This window comes from Epinephelus lanceolatus, chromosome 14 (genome assembly GCF_041903045.1).
Source record: "Epinephelus lanceolatus isolate andai-2023 chromosome 14, ASM4190304v1, whole genome shotgun sequence".
NCBI classification, from domain to species: Eukaryota; Metazoa; Chordata; class Actinopteri; order Perciformes; family Serranidae; genus Epinephelus; species Epinephelus lanceolatus.
The window spans coordinates 16,414,627-16,432,798 of NC_135747.1; the positions used below are offsets into that span (position 1 = coordinate 16,414,627).

The 18,172-nt window shown below is 40.5% G+C and overlaps 3 protein-coding genes across 3 annotated transcripts; all 3 read right to left on the minus strand.

Moving 5' to 3' along the window:
* Positions 1 to 599: 599 nt before the first annotated feature.
* LOC117250781 (olfactory receptor 51E1-like) lies at positions 600 to 1,571 on the minus strand. Its single transcript, XM_033616761.2, has one exon. The coding sequence runs from the start codon at positions 1,569 to 1,571 to the stop codon at positions 600 to 602; it is 972 nt and encodes a 323-aa protein (XP_033472652.2).
* A 4,401-nt stretch (positions 1,572 to 5,972) lies between these two features.
* Positions 5,973 to 6,893, minus strand: LOC117250783 (olfactory receptor 10A6-like). Its single transcript, XM_033616762.2, has one exon. The coding sequence runs from the start codon at positions 6,891 to 6,893 to the stop codon at positions 5,973 to 5,975; it is 921 nt and encodes a 306-aa protein (XP_033472653.2).
* Positions 6,894 to 13,545: 6,652 nt separating this feature from the next.
* Positions 13,546 to 14,499, minus strand: LOC144466754 (olfactory receptor 10A3-like). The gene has a single exon (XM_078174167.1). The coding sequence runs from the start codon at positions 14,497 to 14,499 to the stop codon at positions 13,546 to 13,548; it is 954 nt and encodes a 317-aa protein (XP_078030293.1).
* Positions 14,500 to 18,172: the final 3,673 nt, after the last annotated feature.

Here is an 18,172-nt window from a genome sequence, read left to right on the forward strand (position 1 = left end):
TTCTTTGGACTGGATTCATTTGAATATAAGTGGGAAAAAGGACTTACAAGCAATTGCATTTTAATTGATTTAATTTACATTTTACACAATGTCCCACCTTTTTTGAAATTGGGGTTGTAGTATCTGAAAAAGAAAAGAAAAGAAAGTAAATACAGTTGATGTGGGGAATGTAAATGAAGCATTATGTGGCCTGATTGCCCGTAATAGATTATCTGGTGTTATGGGGATGAATTTAAAAAATAAATTCACTAGATTGTTATTAATAATATAGAATATTAAATAATGACATACATTTTAATTTATATACATGATTATTCTAAGTTAGTTACAAGTCACATCAACCTCAAATGAAACCCAAGAAAGCACATTTAAAAATTCATGCTATAAGCAATGGTTGCATTTTCAGCAGACATTTCACTTTGTGCCATTAGTCTATTATCACAATACTGTAGTTAAACTACTTTAAAGGAGACAATCTCAATTTGTCTAGTCCTGGTTGTCGTGCAAGATAGTTGATAAGGACAGCAGAAACTTTATCATTTTGCTTTGACGTGATTCATATATTTTGTGTATGATTTATTCCCTACTACACACAGCATTCACATGATCAGAGTAGACTCTGGTAATGTACAGGAAATCTTTTTTGTTTGAGGTTTTAAGCATAATATCTTGAAGATGTGTTTTCTAAGTTCTGGTAATTTAAGGCCATAAACAAGAGGATTTACAACTGGAGGAATAATAACAAATTCTAGTGACACAATTATAACCACAAATGGATTAATCTTTTTAAGATTTTGTCGACTCAGAGCAGCATCACTTAATGATGTGAAGAGATAGATCAGAAATGAAATAACATGTGGAAGACAGCTCTGTAATACTTTTCCTCTGACCTCTGATGACTTCCAACAAGCAATCACAATTCTCAGATGAGTATACAAGATAAAACCACAAAAAAAAGAGGCTAGAATTGTGGTCGCCACAGAAATAACAATAAGGTAAAGAGCATTGGTAACACATGATAATTTTACAATATTCCAGCTGGCACAGTATACCTTCTGTATATTGTTACCACATAGAGGAAGCCTGACAACCATAATAATGCACACTGTAAGGTAACAGGTTGGACAGACCCAAGCAAAAAATGTCAAAGTGTAGACAGTTTTAGAGTTCATCTTTCTGTGATAATGTAAAGGATGACAAACAGCAACATATCTATCATATGCCATAATGCTCAGAATGGTCAGTTCGTAAAAAACATATGTGTAAATAACATAAATCTGAGTAAAACAAGCAGGACGAGAGATGAAATGAGTATCAGACAGAAGGTCCATGAGGAATCTGGGGAAGAAACCAGTGGAACCATACAGAGCATTGACAGATAAAAATGCAGTGAAAATGTACAAGGGCTCATGTAGTGTTTTCTCCCGTAATATTATAATTATCATGGCAAGATTAGCAGACACAATAAAGCTGTAGAGCAGGAGGCAAAAGACAAAGGCTGGATAATGGTAATGTCCAATGTTCATGAACATGGTTAGGTTAAAGTAAAAAGAGACAGTGTTGTTTTCCATTCTCTGAATCAAAAAGACATTGATACATTTAAACCTATTTACCAACACTGGGTGTTCTGGGAGATGTACAACATCTTTTATGGTGTCTAGCCTAGTAGACGTCACAAAATTATTTCACCTCTGGAGAATTTGGAAAGTTTCCTACTATGCATGTTAAACTTTCTGATAGGGCTGTGACGGTAGGTATTTTTTCTCACAGCGGTGACAGAGTGACGTATCACCGTGGTATGGCGGTGATACGTCACGTTAATTCAAAAAACAAGAGTCCGTTTTAGTCGTTTCAGAAGAGGTTTGATACATGAACTACAGTGTGTTTACGTCCTGCGCGGAGGGATACAACAGCTGCAGCTGGCTCTGGGACAGGTACGCTAGGTCACTCGGTAAAAGCAAACAAAGAGACGACACGGAAGATATTACTCATTCGACTGAAAGTTGTCCATCAGCTCCTGCAGGCCTGGGCGTTTTTTCCAGTTTAACTCAGTGATTGCTGCAAAGTTTTCACTCCTTGTGATGCACTCTCTGCGGCAGTTTTCCTCCTGATGATATATCTCCCCAATGATGGTAGCACCGAATCCCATTCTGTGCAGCAAAATGATTCCACCTCCGTAGGAATATGTTAGCTAGCCCCGCAGCTACACCACCAGTCCTCCCCTGACCTCTGTCTCCCCTCGGCCCGTTGCTGCTCCGCCGCTCCGGAGGATTCAGCCTCTCTTCTCGCCCGCTCAGCATCCAACACCTGGGAGTTCCTCATCTGTATGCTCCGGCTCAAACAGGTATGGCTCTGGGTCTGTGTCCGCTACAAGAAACTCCTCAAAATCACATTCAAAGTCGTCCATTGCAGCTACTACAATCCGGAGATATCGCTAGGCTAAATAAACAGCTGAGTTTTGTTTACAAGCTACGTTTGTGCCTGCTCAACGGTGTATCCCTCCGCGGATCACAGGGCCGGACGTCCTGACCCCAATGCTAACCGCTGAGACCCAGCCACTGGACCTACAGACACAAGAACGATATCCATCATGTTGTCTCAATATGAAAATGATAGCGAAAGGGCATAACTCCCAAATCGTCAGAGTATTCTTTTAACATTTGGCTTGGGAACCAGATCCGCTGCCATGATGAATCAGCTTTTTTTTTTTTTCTTTTCTTTTTTTTTTTTTTGTGCGGTGATGACCTCTTCACCGCGGTAGGCATCACGTGACCGCGGTATTGCGGTGATGCGGTTATTGACACAGCCCTACTTTCTGATAAAACTTTGTTGTTCTTGGCCATAAAAACCCAGGTATGCGTCTTCCACCTGCACAACCAAGGAGCCACATGTAAATTGCTACTAACGCAGTCTGGAGCAAACCTGGAACATTGTGAACATCGAACTTCCTAAAGCATCACTCTAGACCAATGTCTCTCATTCAAAATGCATACTGAGAGGACAGGATCCAAAGTTTTTCCAAGAAACAACATCCTCTCCAAACTCAGCAGCACCAGCTGGGACACAAATCCACAGACATTGTGATTCACTACACTAGCCCTCTGCTACTCAACAGTCAAATGTGGATGTCCAGTATAGGAAAGATCAGTCCATGTGAAGAAACTCAACCCTACAATCAGCGTTACTGGCTGTTAAATAAGATGGTGCTCAGACCAACACTGAACAGCAGCCTGTACATGCTATCAGGCATAGCAAGTTTTGAGATCAGATACAGCGCAGCAAGCAGAAAAAAATGACAGCATCAGACCTCCCAACATCTGGTCATGGACCCATCAAGGACAAACCCAAACCTATGAGGAGCACCCATCAAAGCCAAAGGCGCAGTAATTACAATGTGGAAAGAAAGGCCACCATCAGCAAGCCTCCAGCATGCACCCCAGTCAACTAACCTGTGGCCTGCTAGCCTTCGGGCAGCCTGTTGGCCTGTCCAGCCTGCACACCAACTGGCTCCTCATGTGGTTGGCCTCAGGATTAGCCTCCAACCTGTACCGACCTACTTGCCACCACCAGGACTTTCTCAGTTTCCCACAGATGAAGTTGTTCATTTGTGACTAAAACTGGACTTACATTGGGAAATGTAAACATGTCCTATAACTGTAACCTTAGCCTTACAGTACATGAACTTACTTACCCAGAAATCCTCAGGTTTTCACACCTATGTGTGAAACCCTACCCATGGACACAGTTTCAGCTACCATTGGTTGAGCTGCAAATGACCCATAATGGCATCTCTCAACAAAACCCCAGCTCCTCCATTTTTCCTTTACCTCTTAGCAATGGCCCTCTTCCTCAACTCCCTACTGCCTGGAGCAGCAGTAAAGGCTCTAATTTCTCTTATCTCCACAATGCTAATTATATGTTTATGTCAATGTCTACTTTCAGACATATCTTATCTTATTATCTTAATATGTCTTATCTTACTATATAATGACGAAAACTGTGTGTGTGTATGTGTGTGTGTGTGTGTGTGTGTGTGTGTGTGTGGGTGTGTCTGTTCCATGTTTTTCTCCTCACTGACTTGGTCAATCCATGTGAAATTTGGCACAGTGGTAGAGGGTCATGGGAGGATGCGAATGAAGCAATATTACATCAATCGGCCAAAGGGGGGCGCTATAGCAACCGATTGAAATTGCAACTTTGAATGGGCATATCTCATGCCCCGTATGTTGTAGAGACATGAAACTTTGCACAGAGATGCCTCTCCTCATGAGGAACAAATTTGCCTCAAGAACCCATAACTTCCGGTGATATGGATTTTTCTGCCATTTTGAATTTTTTGAAAAACACTTAAAATCGGTCTCTTCCTAGGAAGTTTTATCGATCTGCATGAAACTCGGTGAACATAATCAAGGGACCAATATCTAAAGTTCCCTCTTGGCAAAAGTTGGAAAACTTACTAAAACTGAGCTTCTATAAGGCAATGAATATTGTGGAGGGTGTGGCTCATCACATAAAGGTGTATAACATCTCAAGGGTTTCACCAATCACCACGCAGCTCTGTAGGCATATGACCACACATAATCTGAAGGGACCCCTCCATTATTGACCTGATCAAACAAACTGGGGTCGCTAGAGAGGTAATTTCTTATCTAGGCCTAACCGCCATATCAATTTCTGTTATGTACTTCATGGAATTGGCGGTGGTTAGTTTACATTACATACAATGCTTTAAAGTTTAAGATGGGTTTTTTTGGGGGGTTGGGGGGTGGGGAGGGGGGAGCATTTCTTCCCTATATTTGACAGGACAGTGAAGCATGACAGGAAGGATGGGGGAGAGAGAGAGAGAGCAAGGAAGACATGCAGCAAAGAACGAAGGCTGGATTCCAACCCACACCGCTGTAACAAGGACTAGCCGCACCTTTCCCATGTGAACTACCAGTGCGCCCCACTTTTAAGTCAATACAACATGTAAACACTTTAACTATCTGCCTTTCAACGTGCTACCTCAACTACTAATGTACAGTTTTAGCCCACTAACTATCCCACTATTGGCAATGGTACTACTGTACTTTCAATAAAGCAATCGTACTATCAAATCCACAAAACCTCTGTCTGAATACATTGCTCTAATTAATGGGTTCAGTTGACTATTTAATCTGCAATTTCCTATGACCTGTATCCCAAAGACACACCATGTCAAACTGTACGTGGGCAACTGTGCACTCAATGGGTATGGACTAGTTTTATTTTATTTTATTTTGTTAAAAAAAGAAAATAACAAACTTAAGAAAAAAAACAAAATTAAACAATAATTTGGTGGCCCCTCTGCAGTAACTCTGAGGATGCCACAACCCATGCTGTGGTACAAACGTTCACCATATTGGATACTTCTTGCAATTATTGGGTTGGGTTCACATAGTAAATGTACATATTGTGAATGGCTTTGGATAAAAGTAATGGAATGTAATATCACCAAGTAAATAGTAAGTAAACATAGTTAATGTGGGGGATATAAACGCAGCATGATATGAGCTGATTCTGCTGATGCTATGGGGAATAATATTAAGGAATACATCTACAAGATGGAGTCTTATTAGTGAGATATAATATTTGATTATGACACACAATTTAATTTACAATAGATGATAAACAATTGTATTCTAATCCCACCTCCATCTCTGCTGTAATCCCCATTTATGTTATAAGATACGGTTGCACCACACCACACATTTCACTTAATGTCATGAAGTATTAATACTGTATCACAACACTGCAGTCAAAAATTAAGGAAACATTTTCAATTTGTCCAGTCCTGGAAATAGTGTAAAAAAGTTGAATAGGACACCAGATATTTTTTTTCTTTTTACTTTGACATAATTCATGAATTCTGTATGCGATTTATTCCCAACACACAACATTCACATGATCAGTGTAGACTCATAATGTACAGCAGTTTTTCTTAGACTGGGGTTTTAGGCATATAGAAATATCTTGAAGATGTGTTTTCTAATTTCTGGTAATTTAAGGCCATACACAAGAGGATTTACAACTGGAGGAATGATAATAAATTCTACTGACAGAATTGCAGCCAAAAATGGATTTATCTCATCAAGATTTTGTCGGTTCAGGGCAGTATCGCTAAATGATGTGATGGAATATATAACAAATGAAATAACATGTGGAAGACAGCTCTGTAATACTTTTTCTCTGACCTCTGATGACTTCCAACAAGCAATCACAATTTTCAGATAAGTGTACAAGATACAACTAAAGGGAAGGAAGGCTATAATTATGGCCCCCAACAAAGCGACAATATTGTTAACAGCATTGGTAACACATGATAATTTTACAATATTCCAGCTGGCACAGTATACCTTCTGTATATTGTTACCACACAGAGGAAGCCTGACAACCATAATAATGCTCATTGTAAGGTAACAGGCCGGACAGACCCAAGCAAAAAATGTCAAAGTGTAGACAGTTTTAGAGTTCATCTTTCTGTGATAATGTAAAGGATGACACACAGCAACATATCTATCATATGCCATAATGCTCAGAATGGTCAGTTCGTAAAAAGCATATGTGTGAACAACATAAATCTGAGTAAAACAAGCAGGATGAGAGATGAAATGAGTATCAGACAGAAGGTCCATGAGGAATCTGGGGAAAAAACCAGTGGAACCATACAGAGCATTGACAGATAAAAATGCAATGAAAATGTACATGGGCTCATGTAGTGTTTTCTCCCGTAATATTATAATTATCATGGCAAGATTAGCAGACACAATAAAGCTGTAGAGCAGGAGGCAAAAGACAAAGGCTGGATAATGGTAATGTCCAATGTTCATGAACATGGTTAGGTTAAAGTAAAAAGAGACAGTGCTGTTTTCCATTCTCTGAATCAAAAAGACATTGACACATTTAAACCTATTTACCAACACTGGGTGTTCTGGGAGATGTACACCGTTTATCTTGTCTAGCCTGGAAGATGTCACCACCTTTGTTCACCTCTGGAGAATCTGGAAAGTTCTCATCAAAGCATGTCAACCTTTCTGATAGAGCTCCTATTTTTGGCCACACGAGTGGCATGGCTCTAGTGATGTCGGTCTGTTAGATGGTCATATATATGCCACTTTGGTCCAGACTGAAATATCTCAACAACTATTCAATGAATTGTCATGACATTTTGTACAGACATGCCCCCCAGAGGATAAGATAAGATAGGATAAGCTTTATTGTCTGTCCCAAAGGTGACAGAAATTCTCCTTTGACAAGGCTCAAATTCACATTTAAAACACACGTCACATTCAAAACACACAAGGGGACTGAAAAACGGTATATGACTGTGCATGTGTCTATTTAATATTGTTTAGAATAGTTACTGCAGTGGGAATGAAAGATTTTGTTGTGTTTTTCCGGGCCAGTGGGACTTTATACCGTTTTCCTGATGGCAGTAACTGGAAGGAGTGGTGGAGGGGGTGAGTGGGGTCCTCTGTGATCAGGGTGGCTTTCTTGATCACTGAGCGGCTGTACAGTTCAGACAGTGGAGTTTGAGGTGAGGCGATTATTTTTGCTGGAATGCTTTATTATGCGGGAGAGTTTTGTTTTGTGTTTGAAGGTGAGCAGGTTGTACCAGGATGAAATATTGAAGGTGAGAATGGATTCGATGAGTGAACGGTAAACCAACGTTAAAATGTCCTTGCTGTCATGAAAAGTCCTGAGTTTCCTCAGCAGGTAGAGGTGTATACTGTGTATACTGAGCCAGTTTGCTGTGCAAAAGACAGGCAGGTGTCTATCTCTGTTCCCAGGTATTTAAAAGACTGAACCTGCTCCACCAGCTGACCCTGGATGCTGAGTGGTTGGAAAAGGGGCGATGCTTTTCGTCTCTGCCCCCACAGCACAACTCCTTGGTCTTTGTGATGTTGAGCTCCAGTGAGTGCTCAACAAATGTTTGTACCAGGTTGTGACCGCCTGCTAGTAAAGGGGCAGAGCATCAGTGCCAGGCAGGTGTGCCCCCAGGGCCATGTCATCTACGTATTTAAAAAGTGTCATTCCTTCACTGCTACAGGTGATGCTGGTAGTGTAAACAGAGAAAAGAATGGGGGATAAAACACAGCCTTGGGGAAGTCCCGTGTTTAAAACCAGGTTACTGGATTTAAAACCATTTAAAAGCACCTGCTGTGGTTTGCCCAATAAAAAACTCTTAATACATAAAATCAGTGTTGGGTGAACCTGAAGGTCAGAGAGGCGGTGCAGCAAGTTGTTAGTGTTTACAGTATTAAAAGCAGAGGAGAAATCCATGAATAAAATCCTAATGTGTAGATGTGCAGAGTCCACATTTTTAGCAACAGTGTCCATAAGTATGAGACTTGCATCCTCTACACTGCATTTTGGTTTATAGGCAAACTGAAGTGGATCCAGTTTGTCTGACAGCATGTCGATAGCTGGTCACACACTACTCTCTCCATGCATTTACATAAAACAGATGTCAAAGCTACTGGTCTGTAGTCCTTCAGGTCCTTAGCAGGTGTCTTCTTTGGGGACTGGGATTATAGTAGATTCCTTCCACTGGTTGGGGACACAGCCAGAATCCAGAAGGTGTTAGAACAGTCTGGTGAGAACTCCACCAGACTTTGGTAAGCCCATTTACCCTGTAAAATATCTACATGATGTATTAAAAAAACATATAGGCCTACAGACATTCATGGTTCCCAAACAATGAATCCTAACAACTTTGGTGATCTCCCTACTTTTCCTCTAGCACCATGAGGTTGACATTATGGTTTTCACAGAGATTTGGCTCAACCCTTTCACAATGAACCATTGTCCCAGGGGGGCACTACATTCACTGCCAGGACTGGCTAATAGAATCATAGAGGAACAAGGGGGGAAATGTCTGCTTCATGTTCAACAACCAGTTATGCTTAGATGTGGAGATCAGTTCAACAGGCTGTTGTCCAAATCTTGAGCACCTTTTGATCAGTTGCCATCTTTATTATCTCCAGAGGGAGTTTACATCAATCCTTCCCACAACTGTGTACATCCCACCACATGCCAACATCACCTAAGCCCCGGACAAGTTGTACAGATTGATAGGACCGTGACCTCACAGCCGCAAATGAACTGAAGACCTTCTATGCATTCCTTGACATGCTGAAGAGGCACAAACGGCCCAGACATCTGCCCATTAGCAACCCAGGACAGATGCGTGCAGACCTTTTAAAGGAAGTAAGAGTCCCTGGACCTGATTGCATCCCTGGTCAAGATGCTCACTGCTTCAGCCTGCAGCCCCCAAATGTTTCAAAGACCACTATTGTCCCTGTTCTCAAAAAGACCAAAGCTTCTGCGTAAACTATCGCCCATCATGAAGTGCTTTGAGCGGTTAGTCGAAATCAACATCACCTCCTTGCCTCCTTACTCACTAGACCCACTACAAACTCCATAGGGGAGACTGGGGTAAGTTGAGCCAAAGGGTAAGTTGAGCCACCCCTTGTTACTAGGAAACTGTAAATAAAATTGAGCATGTGACCAAATATTTAGGAGGAAGACATAATTTCATGGAGTCTGTGAAGGTAAGAACCACATGAGTTAAGTGGTTAGAGATTCATGTCCAAAAAAGCATTTTTCACTCATGAAAGTGAATTTAGTCTATCATAAGTTTCATGGGGATTGTGTTTAGACCAAAATAGATCATTTTTAATTTGTTTTATACATCAATTGTGGTATCTATTAACTACAAAACGAGGTAGTACAGCTAGCATGAAAGTGCACCATTTTAGCTGCGGGGGCTAATAAAGTCAATATGGTAGCTATGGGGTAAGTTGAGCAATTTGAACAGAGGTAAGTTGAGCCGTAAGTTTCTGAGAAGAGGCAAAGCTGGATATGGTAAACCAAGCTTTACTTTCAAGGAGAAAGATGAGGGATTCTTCCCAAGAAGAGATGTAATTGCAAAACTCCCCAAACCTCAGAGTCCCAGCAGTTTGTATTCACCTGCAACCTGGACAGGTGGGATATTGAGTAAAGGGGCAGGTGGGATATGGATGGAAGGAGGGAGGGGGGTGGATGGAACGAGAGTACGATGGAGGGAGGAGTTTAGAGAGGATGAAGGAGGACATATAGAGAAAGGATGATGAGAGAATGAGAGTTTCGGTTCAGAATGCTCAAATGTGTTAATAAACAAGTTCAAATTATTATAATACCTTAATTTCCACAATTGGCCCTCCTGTTAGCAAGGACACCAAACTAGGATTCACGTCTACGGATTTAGTTCAATGTTTTCTTTCCAAAAACACAGCTGTTAAGGTTCTCTTGCTAAGCGCACTTTAAGGCATTCTCTTGTTGTTATATGCAATAATAATTTAAAAAAAGTTTTGTACCTGTTGAATTGTGTATTATAAATAAAAGTACACATGGATTTGAAGAAGCGTCTTATTTAATTCAGTACAGACATGTATAACTGGAATATCTTAACCCAGGGAGGGAGGGAGAGAGAAAGGGGGAGGAGAGAAGGTGAGGTGGGGGGAAGGGGGGTAGGAGGGAGGGAAGGAGGGAGATGGCTCAACTTACCCCACTCCTATGCTCAACTTTTTTGGACATGCTATATTATCAAAACAGTTATGTTTACACTCCTTCTGTTTGTTTGTAGGGATGCAAACATCCTGAAATATATGCACATATATTAATTAGCAACAAAGCTATAATAGCCTTGATGTAGTGATCCTGAATATGAAAAGTGGCTCATCTTACCCCAGTCTCCTACAGGTCAAACAGATCAATGAACGGTGCCATTGCCCTGGCCCCCCACTCTGCCCTCTCCCACCTGGACCATAAGAACATATTTGTGAGGATGCTGTTCATTGACTGTAGTTCAGCATTCGGTATCATTGTATCCTCCAAGATCATCATCAAACTTTTGAGACCTGGGACTTGATCCTGAACTTCCTGATGGGCAGACCTCAGGAACCACTGCATCCTTTACCCTGATTCTCAACACTGAAATCCCTCAGCCTAGCTCTCTCCTGCACTCCTTGTTCATTTATAACTGTGTGGCCACTCACAGCTCCAACACCATCATTAAAGGGATAGTGCACCCAAAAATGAAAATTCAGCCATTATCTACTCACCCATATGCCGACGGAGGCCCTGGTGAAGTTTTAGAGTCCTCACATCCCTTGCAGAGATCAGCGGGTGGAACGGCTAGCATACCTAATGGCAGACGGCGCCCCAGACTAACGTCCAAGAACACAAAATTGAATCCACAGAGTATGTCCATACTGCTCATCCATAGTGATCCAAGTGTCCTGAAGCCCCAACATAAAAAGTTGTTTCGAAAAACGCCAAATGAACTTTTTAGCCTCACTGTAGCCTGTAGCTCTGACTGCTTCTCTGTGCTCCGTGCTCACGTGTGCGCGCTCAGGGTGGTCGGTGATGCATGGTCTCTGAAGAACAGCAGTCTCGTCAGTACTGATGTCCAGATTCTCAATTGCAGGCATCGCCAATTCCCAGTCTGAGCAGCAAAGACTTTCCTCATCCGTTGGCATTGCTTTGCATTTGAAACAACTACACCACCAGGTTTCCAGTGCTCGACTCCGGGATTCTGTGGATTCAAGTTTGTGTTCTTGGACAATAATCTGGGACGCCGTCTGCCATTAGGTGTGCTAGCCGCTCCCCCCGCCGATCTCTGCAAGAGATGTGAGGACTCTAAAACTTCACCAGGGCCTCCGTCGGCATATGGGTGAGTAGATAATGGCTGAATTTTCATTTTTGGGTGCACTATCCCTTTAAGTTCACTGATGAAGTGACTGTCATGTCAATGAGACATCCTACAGAGAAGAGGTCAGACCTCTGACTTCTTGGTGCCTTGACAACAGCCTCCATCTCAACGTCAGCAAAACAATGGAGCTGATTGTGGACTACGGGAAATGATGGAGTAGAACATGCCCCCATCAACATCAATGGGACTACAGGGGAGAAACTCAGAACCTTCAAGTTCCTCTGGATTCACATCAGCCAAATGATACCCGAATCCACTGCACCAACATCATTACAAAGACAACAAGACAATGGCTCTTCTTCCTTGGTATGCTTAGGAGACTCAACATAGCCTCCAGGATACCAGGCAACCTCTACACGTGCACCATCGAGAGTATCCTCATTGGCTGCATCACCCTAACTTGTAGCGTGTTTTGATTGGCAAACAATAACATTACAGAAAGTGATGTGGAAACAAGAGGGCTAAAACATTTGATATACAGCAACATACAGACAATATAGAGAATAATACTGTGTAATATATTATGTTTTATCCTTGGTCACATATTACATACTGAAATTACAGTTACGCTCAAAGACATATATTGAACCCTTGATGGACATTCACCCTTTGCAAAGTGAAAATATATTTCTTTTCAATCTTTGTTTTATTTACAGATTTCCACCATATCACACTTCTTCCCCCAACTAGAGGGACAAACCAAAGGGACCCTGCATCAGTTATGTATTTTTCTATTTCATTGTAATTGTATTTATGTGTGTGTGACTAAGTATGTAATTTGTATGCCAACTTGACACTGATTAAAGTGACATTACCAGAAGTTGTCTTTGTCATGACATGTTGACATTAAATTTGTTTGGGATGTCTTTATAATGACAATTTGACATTAACATAAAGACAACTTCTGGTAATGTCACTTTGATTAATGTCAAGTTTTCATAATCAAGACAACCCAAACAATGTCAACTTGTCATTACAAAAACCGAATGACACTTAATGACAACAGTTATAAACATTTATGACATGTTCATAATGTTCATGACAAGTTCATGACCGTGTCATGTCATAGTTATGACAGTGTCATGTCACTCTTATGTTGATACCCTCAAGTAATAGTGTTACCGTTTTTTCTTTCAGATGAGAAATTTGGATGTGATTTCCTAGTAAGGCTCCAAAATAAAGATATACTATTATTTGCACACTGAAGAGGATGATATCTCTATTGCAAATCTTATATATAAATATGGTCTAAATGTGAACTTTCAATCAACATCTGCAGGTAGTTGGTGAAAGAACATTCACTTTTGAACCATTTCTGTGTCTTTTCACCGGTGACCACAGTCGTTTTTTTAAACATCTGTTCAAGAGAAAAATGTTCACTGGGTCCCCTTAAAGAATCAATTTACGAGATGGAGTCATATTACTGAGATACAATATTTGTGTTTGAAGTAATTTAATTTAATATGGGAAAAACATTAGTAGCCTTAAAAATCACAATTTACATTAATCCGAAGTAATACCAAAGCATGCACATTTGTCTAATCATGTTATAAGCAATAGTTGGATGCTCACCACACATTTCACTTCACAGTCTGTTATCACAATATTCCAATCAAACTAAATTAAAGGAGACATTTTAAATTAGCTCAGTTTTGATTTTGTATTGCAGGATAGTTGATAAGGACACCAAATACTTTGTGTTTTTGCTTAGATATTATTCATGGTTTCTGTATATTGTTTAAAACACATGATTTATATGATCAGTGTTGACTCTAGCAATGTTCTACAAAGGTTCTTTTAGTGTGGGGTTTTAAACATAATGTCTTAAATATTTGTTTTCTAATTTCTGGTAATTTAAGGCCATACACAAGAGGATTCAGAACTGGAGGAATAATAACAAATTCTAGTGACAAAATTATAGCCGCAAATGGATTTATCTCTTCAAGATTTTGTCGGCTCAGGGCAGTATCACTAAGTGATGTGATGGAATATATCACAAATGAAATAACGTGTGGAAGACAGCTCTGTAATACTTTTCCTCTGACCTCTGATGACTTCCAACAAGCAATCACAATTCTCAGATACGTGTACAAGATACAACTAAAGGGAAGGGAGGCTACGGCTATGGCCCCCAACAAAGCGACAATACTGTTAACAGCATTGGAAACACATGATAATTTTACAATATTCCAGCTGGCACAGTATACCTTCTGTATATTGTTACCACATAGAGGAAGCCTGACAACCATAATAATGCACACTGTAAGGTTACAGGCTGGACAGACCCAAGCAAAAAATGTCAAAGTGTAGACAGTTGTAGAGTTCATCTTTCTGTGATAATGTAAAGGATGACAAACAGCAACATATCTATCATATGCCATAATGCACAGAATGGTCACTTCATAAGAAGCATATGTGTAAATAATAAAGATCTGAGTAAAACAAGCAGGACGAGAGATCAAATGAGTATCAGACAGAAGGTCCATGAGGAATCTGGGGAAGAAACCAGTGGAACCATACAGAGCATTGACAGATAAAAATGCAGTGAAAATGTACATGGGCTCATGTAGTGTTTTCTCCCGTAATATTATAATTATCATGGCAAGATTAGCAGACACAATAAAGCTGTAGAGCAGGAGGCAAAAGACGAAGGCTGGATAACGGTAATGCCCAATGTTCATGAACATGGTTAGGTTAAAGTAAAAAGAGACAGTGCTGTTTTCCATTCTCTGAATCAAAAAGGATATTTATGTCTGTTCTTGTACAATCCTTCTGTCTCTCTTATGAAAAATCAGCTGTCTTACTAAACTGTACAGGAATTGAACATCTTGAACACCCTATTTAGAAATCTATATTTTGCACTATGTTTCTGATGAGATCTGTGCACAGATCAAATACAACTGAGGTGTTCAGCGTCTTTTATCTTGTCTAGCCTGGTAGATGTCACCACATCATTTCACCTCTGGAGAATTTAGAGTTCCCCACAGTGCATGTTCAACTTTATGATAGAACTTTTGTTTTTGGGCTTGCTAGTGGCATGGCTCTGGTGATGGTCTTTTGGTCAGCCTGTCCAACACTGAAATATCTCAATGTCTATGCGACAGATTGCCATGGAATTTTGTGAAGACATTTATGGCCCCCAGAAGATGAATCCTCCTGACTTTGGTAATCTCTTGATTTTCCTGCAGTGCCAAAAGCAGGCGAAGGTTTTCACTTACCCTGTGTAATATCTCTACATCCACAAGATGTATTGGCAAAAAGTTAAAAAGTGCATTCATGGTTCCCTGATGATCGATGCTGATGATATTTATGCCTCCATGCCAGCATTAGCCGGTGGGTTGTCCATTTGTGCCATTCTCATGAACACAATATCTTACGAACACCTTGAAGGAATTTCCTCAAATTTGGCACAAATGCCCCCTTGGATTCAAAGATGAATTATTTAGATTTTGGTGGTCATAGGTCGAAGGCCAAGGTTACTGTGACCTTGTCTGTCTCATTCTTGTGAACATGATATCTCAAGGACACCTTGAGAGAATTTCTACAAATTTGGTCTCACCTAGACTCAACGATGAACTGATTAGATTTTAGTGGTCAAAGGCCAAGGTCAAAGTGACCTTGCATCCTTCTAATTTTCATGAACGTGATATCTCAAGAATACCTTGATGGAATTTCTTTAAATATGGCACCAATGGCCATTTGTTCTCAACCATGAACTGATTGGATTTCGGTGGTTAAAGGTTGAGGTCAATGTGACCTTGCATCTGTCTCATTCTTGTAAATACAGTATCTCAAGAACACCTTAAGGGAACTTCCTAAAATTTGACACAAACGTCCACTTAAAGTGAAGAATAAACTCATTAGAATTTGGTGGAACAGTCAAAGGTCAAGGTCTGTGTGACCTCACAAAACATGTTTTTGGCAGTAACTCAATAATTCATATGCTAATTATAACAACATTTCACACAAATGTCCAATAGGACAAAATATAAAGTGATGACATTTTATATCCAAAAGGTCAAAGGTCAGCTTCAATGTGACATCATAATGTTCTGCGAAAACACTTTCCTTTAACTAAGTAACACAAAGGGATGGGGGGATATTTGGTCAGACACTGAAATGGTGTGTAACTACACATTGCAGTGACGCAGACCTCCTGAACCGAAACCATTTGCCTCAGTGGAGAGGAAGCTTTATTTACTTTTATTTAACAGATAAGAAACAATAAATTGTGAAGAAAATATAGCCTCCACAAAAATGGCATTTTAAGTCTTGTATGCAATTTATCCATCGGGGATTTATACCTCGGGATTTATCCTGGCTTCATATGAGTAGAGGAAATCTCCGCTCATCCCTAGGCTAATTTATACAATGTAAAATGCCATAGGCTTGTGCTAATGAGGTTAGCATGTTACATTTCTTTGGAAAACGTGTTTAGTATAAGACAGTTGTTTTGTCAGTGAACCTTGTGAGTTGTAATGGAGAAAAATTTTGTAACGTTACTTTTGTTAAATGTTGCTGTTGTCCCTGGCTTCACATGAGTAGAGAAAAAAGTCTGCCAGCTGCTAGGTTAATTTATACAATGTACAATGCCACAGACTTGTGCTAAAAACATTAGCATGTTGTAGGGAAAATGTGTCCAGATAAAGACAAGTGTTTGTCTGTGAATGCTGCAAGTTATAGTGAAGCCAATTTATTTACTTGTGCTTGAAATTGTCTCTATTAAGCCAATCTTTTAAGTGTGTTATGGGTGTGTTTTGAATCAACTAAACTTTACGGCACTTCACAAACTGTGCTGCTGACTAGTGTTTTTGAGGTGTAACTGCAGAGTGACACAGACACACCACCGCACAAGTATAAATGCTCACAACGGTGTAGACCACACGCGTTGGCTATGGTGTAGGGTCTGCTAAAAGAAACTTGATTGGTGCACGCAAGCATACAACTGTGGGGCAGTAGTTCTTCACACCCACTGCATGTAATTTTGTCTCAACCAAAACAGTAGGCTCATTCGAGATGACCTGCGCCTCACCTGGAAGGTGGATAAGATCAGGCAGCAGCAGGGGCCAGTGGCAACTACAGCACCTGCCTCTAAAACTGCAGCTGCCTCAATCTTGTGAGAATATTGCTGTCCATTTTTGTATGACGTGAGAGTTGGGATGTTGGAGATGAAGTCGAACACAAAACTAACTGCCATGCATCATGCAGTGATCGCTGGTGATCAATTCTGGGCAGGCCTGGCTAATCTCAAATGAGTCCAATAACAAAAGACGGACTTTGATGGCATCATTAAGTAACATGAGGTCAGTTATTGCCAATTGGATTTTTTTGACATGACTGAGGCAGAAATCATGTTTACAGATGAGAAAATGTGTTTAGGTTATATTCAGGTTATAGTAAGTCATGTTGTGTCAAATCATTCTAATGAAAGAGCCGGTTAGTCAGTCACATTAACTTGCTAACTCACCATTAGCATTAAATGAGTCGACCCATAAAGCTGCTGTAGCTAGTGTTATGTGGCAAATTCAATAGTAGGGTAGCACTGCGCTATTATTCATTCATTCATCTTCTAACTGCTTCATCCTCTTAAGGGTCGCGGGGGGTCTGGAGCCTATCCCAGCTGCCATCGGGCGAGAGGCAGGGTACACCCTGGACAGGTTGCCAGACTATCACCACTCACGCTCACATTCACACCTACGGACAATTTAGAGTTATCAATTAACCTAATCCCCAATCTGCATGTCTTTGGACTGTGGGAGGAAGCCGGAGTACCCGGAGAGAACCCACGCTGACACGGGGAGAACATGCAAACTCCCCACAGAAGGGCTCCCACGCCCGGGATCGAACCGGGAACCCTCTTGCTGTGAGGCGACAGTGCTAACCACCACACCACCGTGCCGCTCCACTGTGCTATTATCTGTGCTCAAAATACTCATACTGAAAATAACTTTATGAGCTTGTTGAATGTTGTTCTAATGTTATAACGTTACTGTATGCGTTATAAATCTATGATTAGTGGCTGCTGTCATTGTCTTCTTCTTCTGCTGCTACTGCAGCTGCTCCTTCTTCTTCTGGTTAATGGTGGGTGGAAACTGGTGTTCAGAATGCATCACCACCTCCATCTATGTGCATAAGGGTGGTTTAATTATATGAAGGATTTATTTAACATTTATCATATCTCTATCGAGGAAAATTGTGTGGAGATAATTATTGTTATTTTTCTATCGATTTGCCTTACATTATACATATAATGCTGTTGCAAATAATTGTTGATGGGTTTTGCACTATTTAATCTGCCAGACCAATGAGGACTGATAAGAACAATAGAAATATTGAGTTCAATAAACCAAACTGTATAGAAGTCAAACAGAACCTAAATTTGGTTTAATGTATTTATTT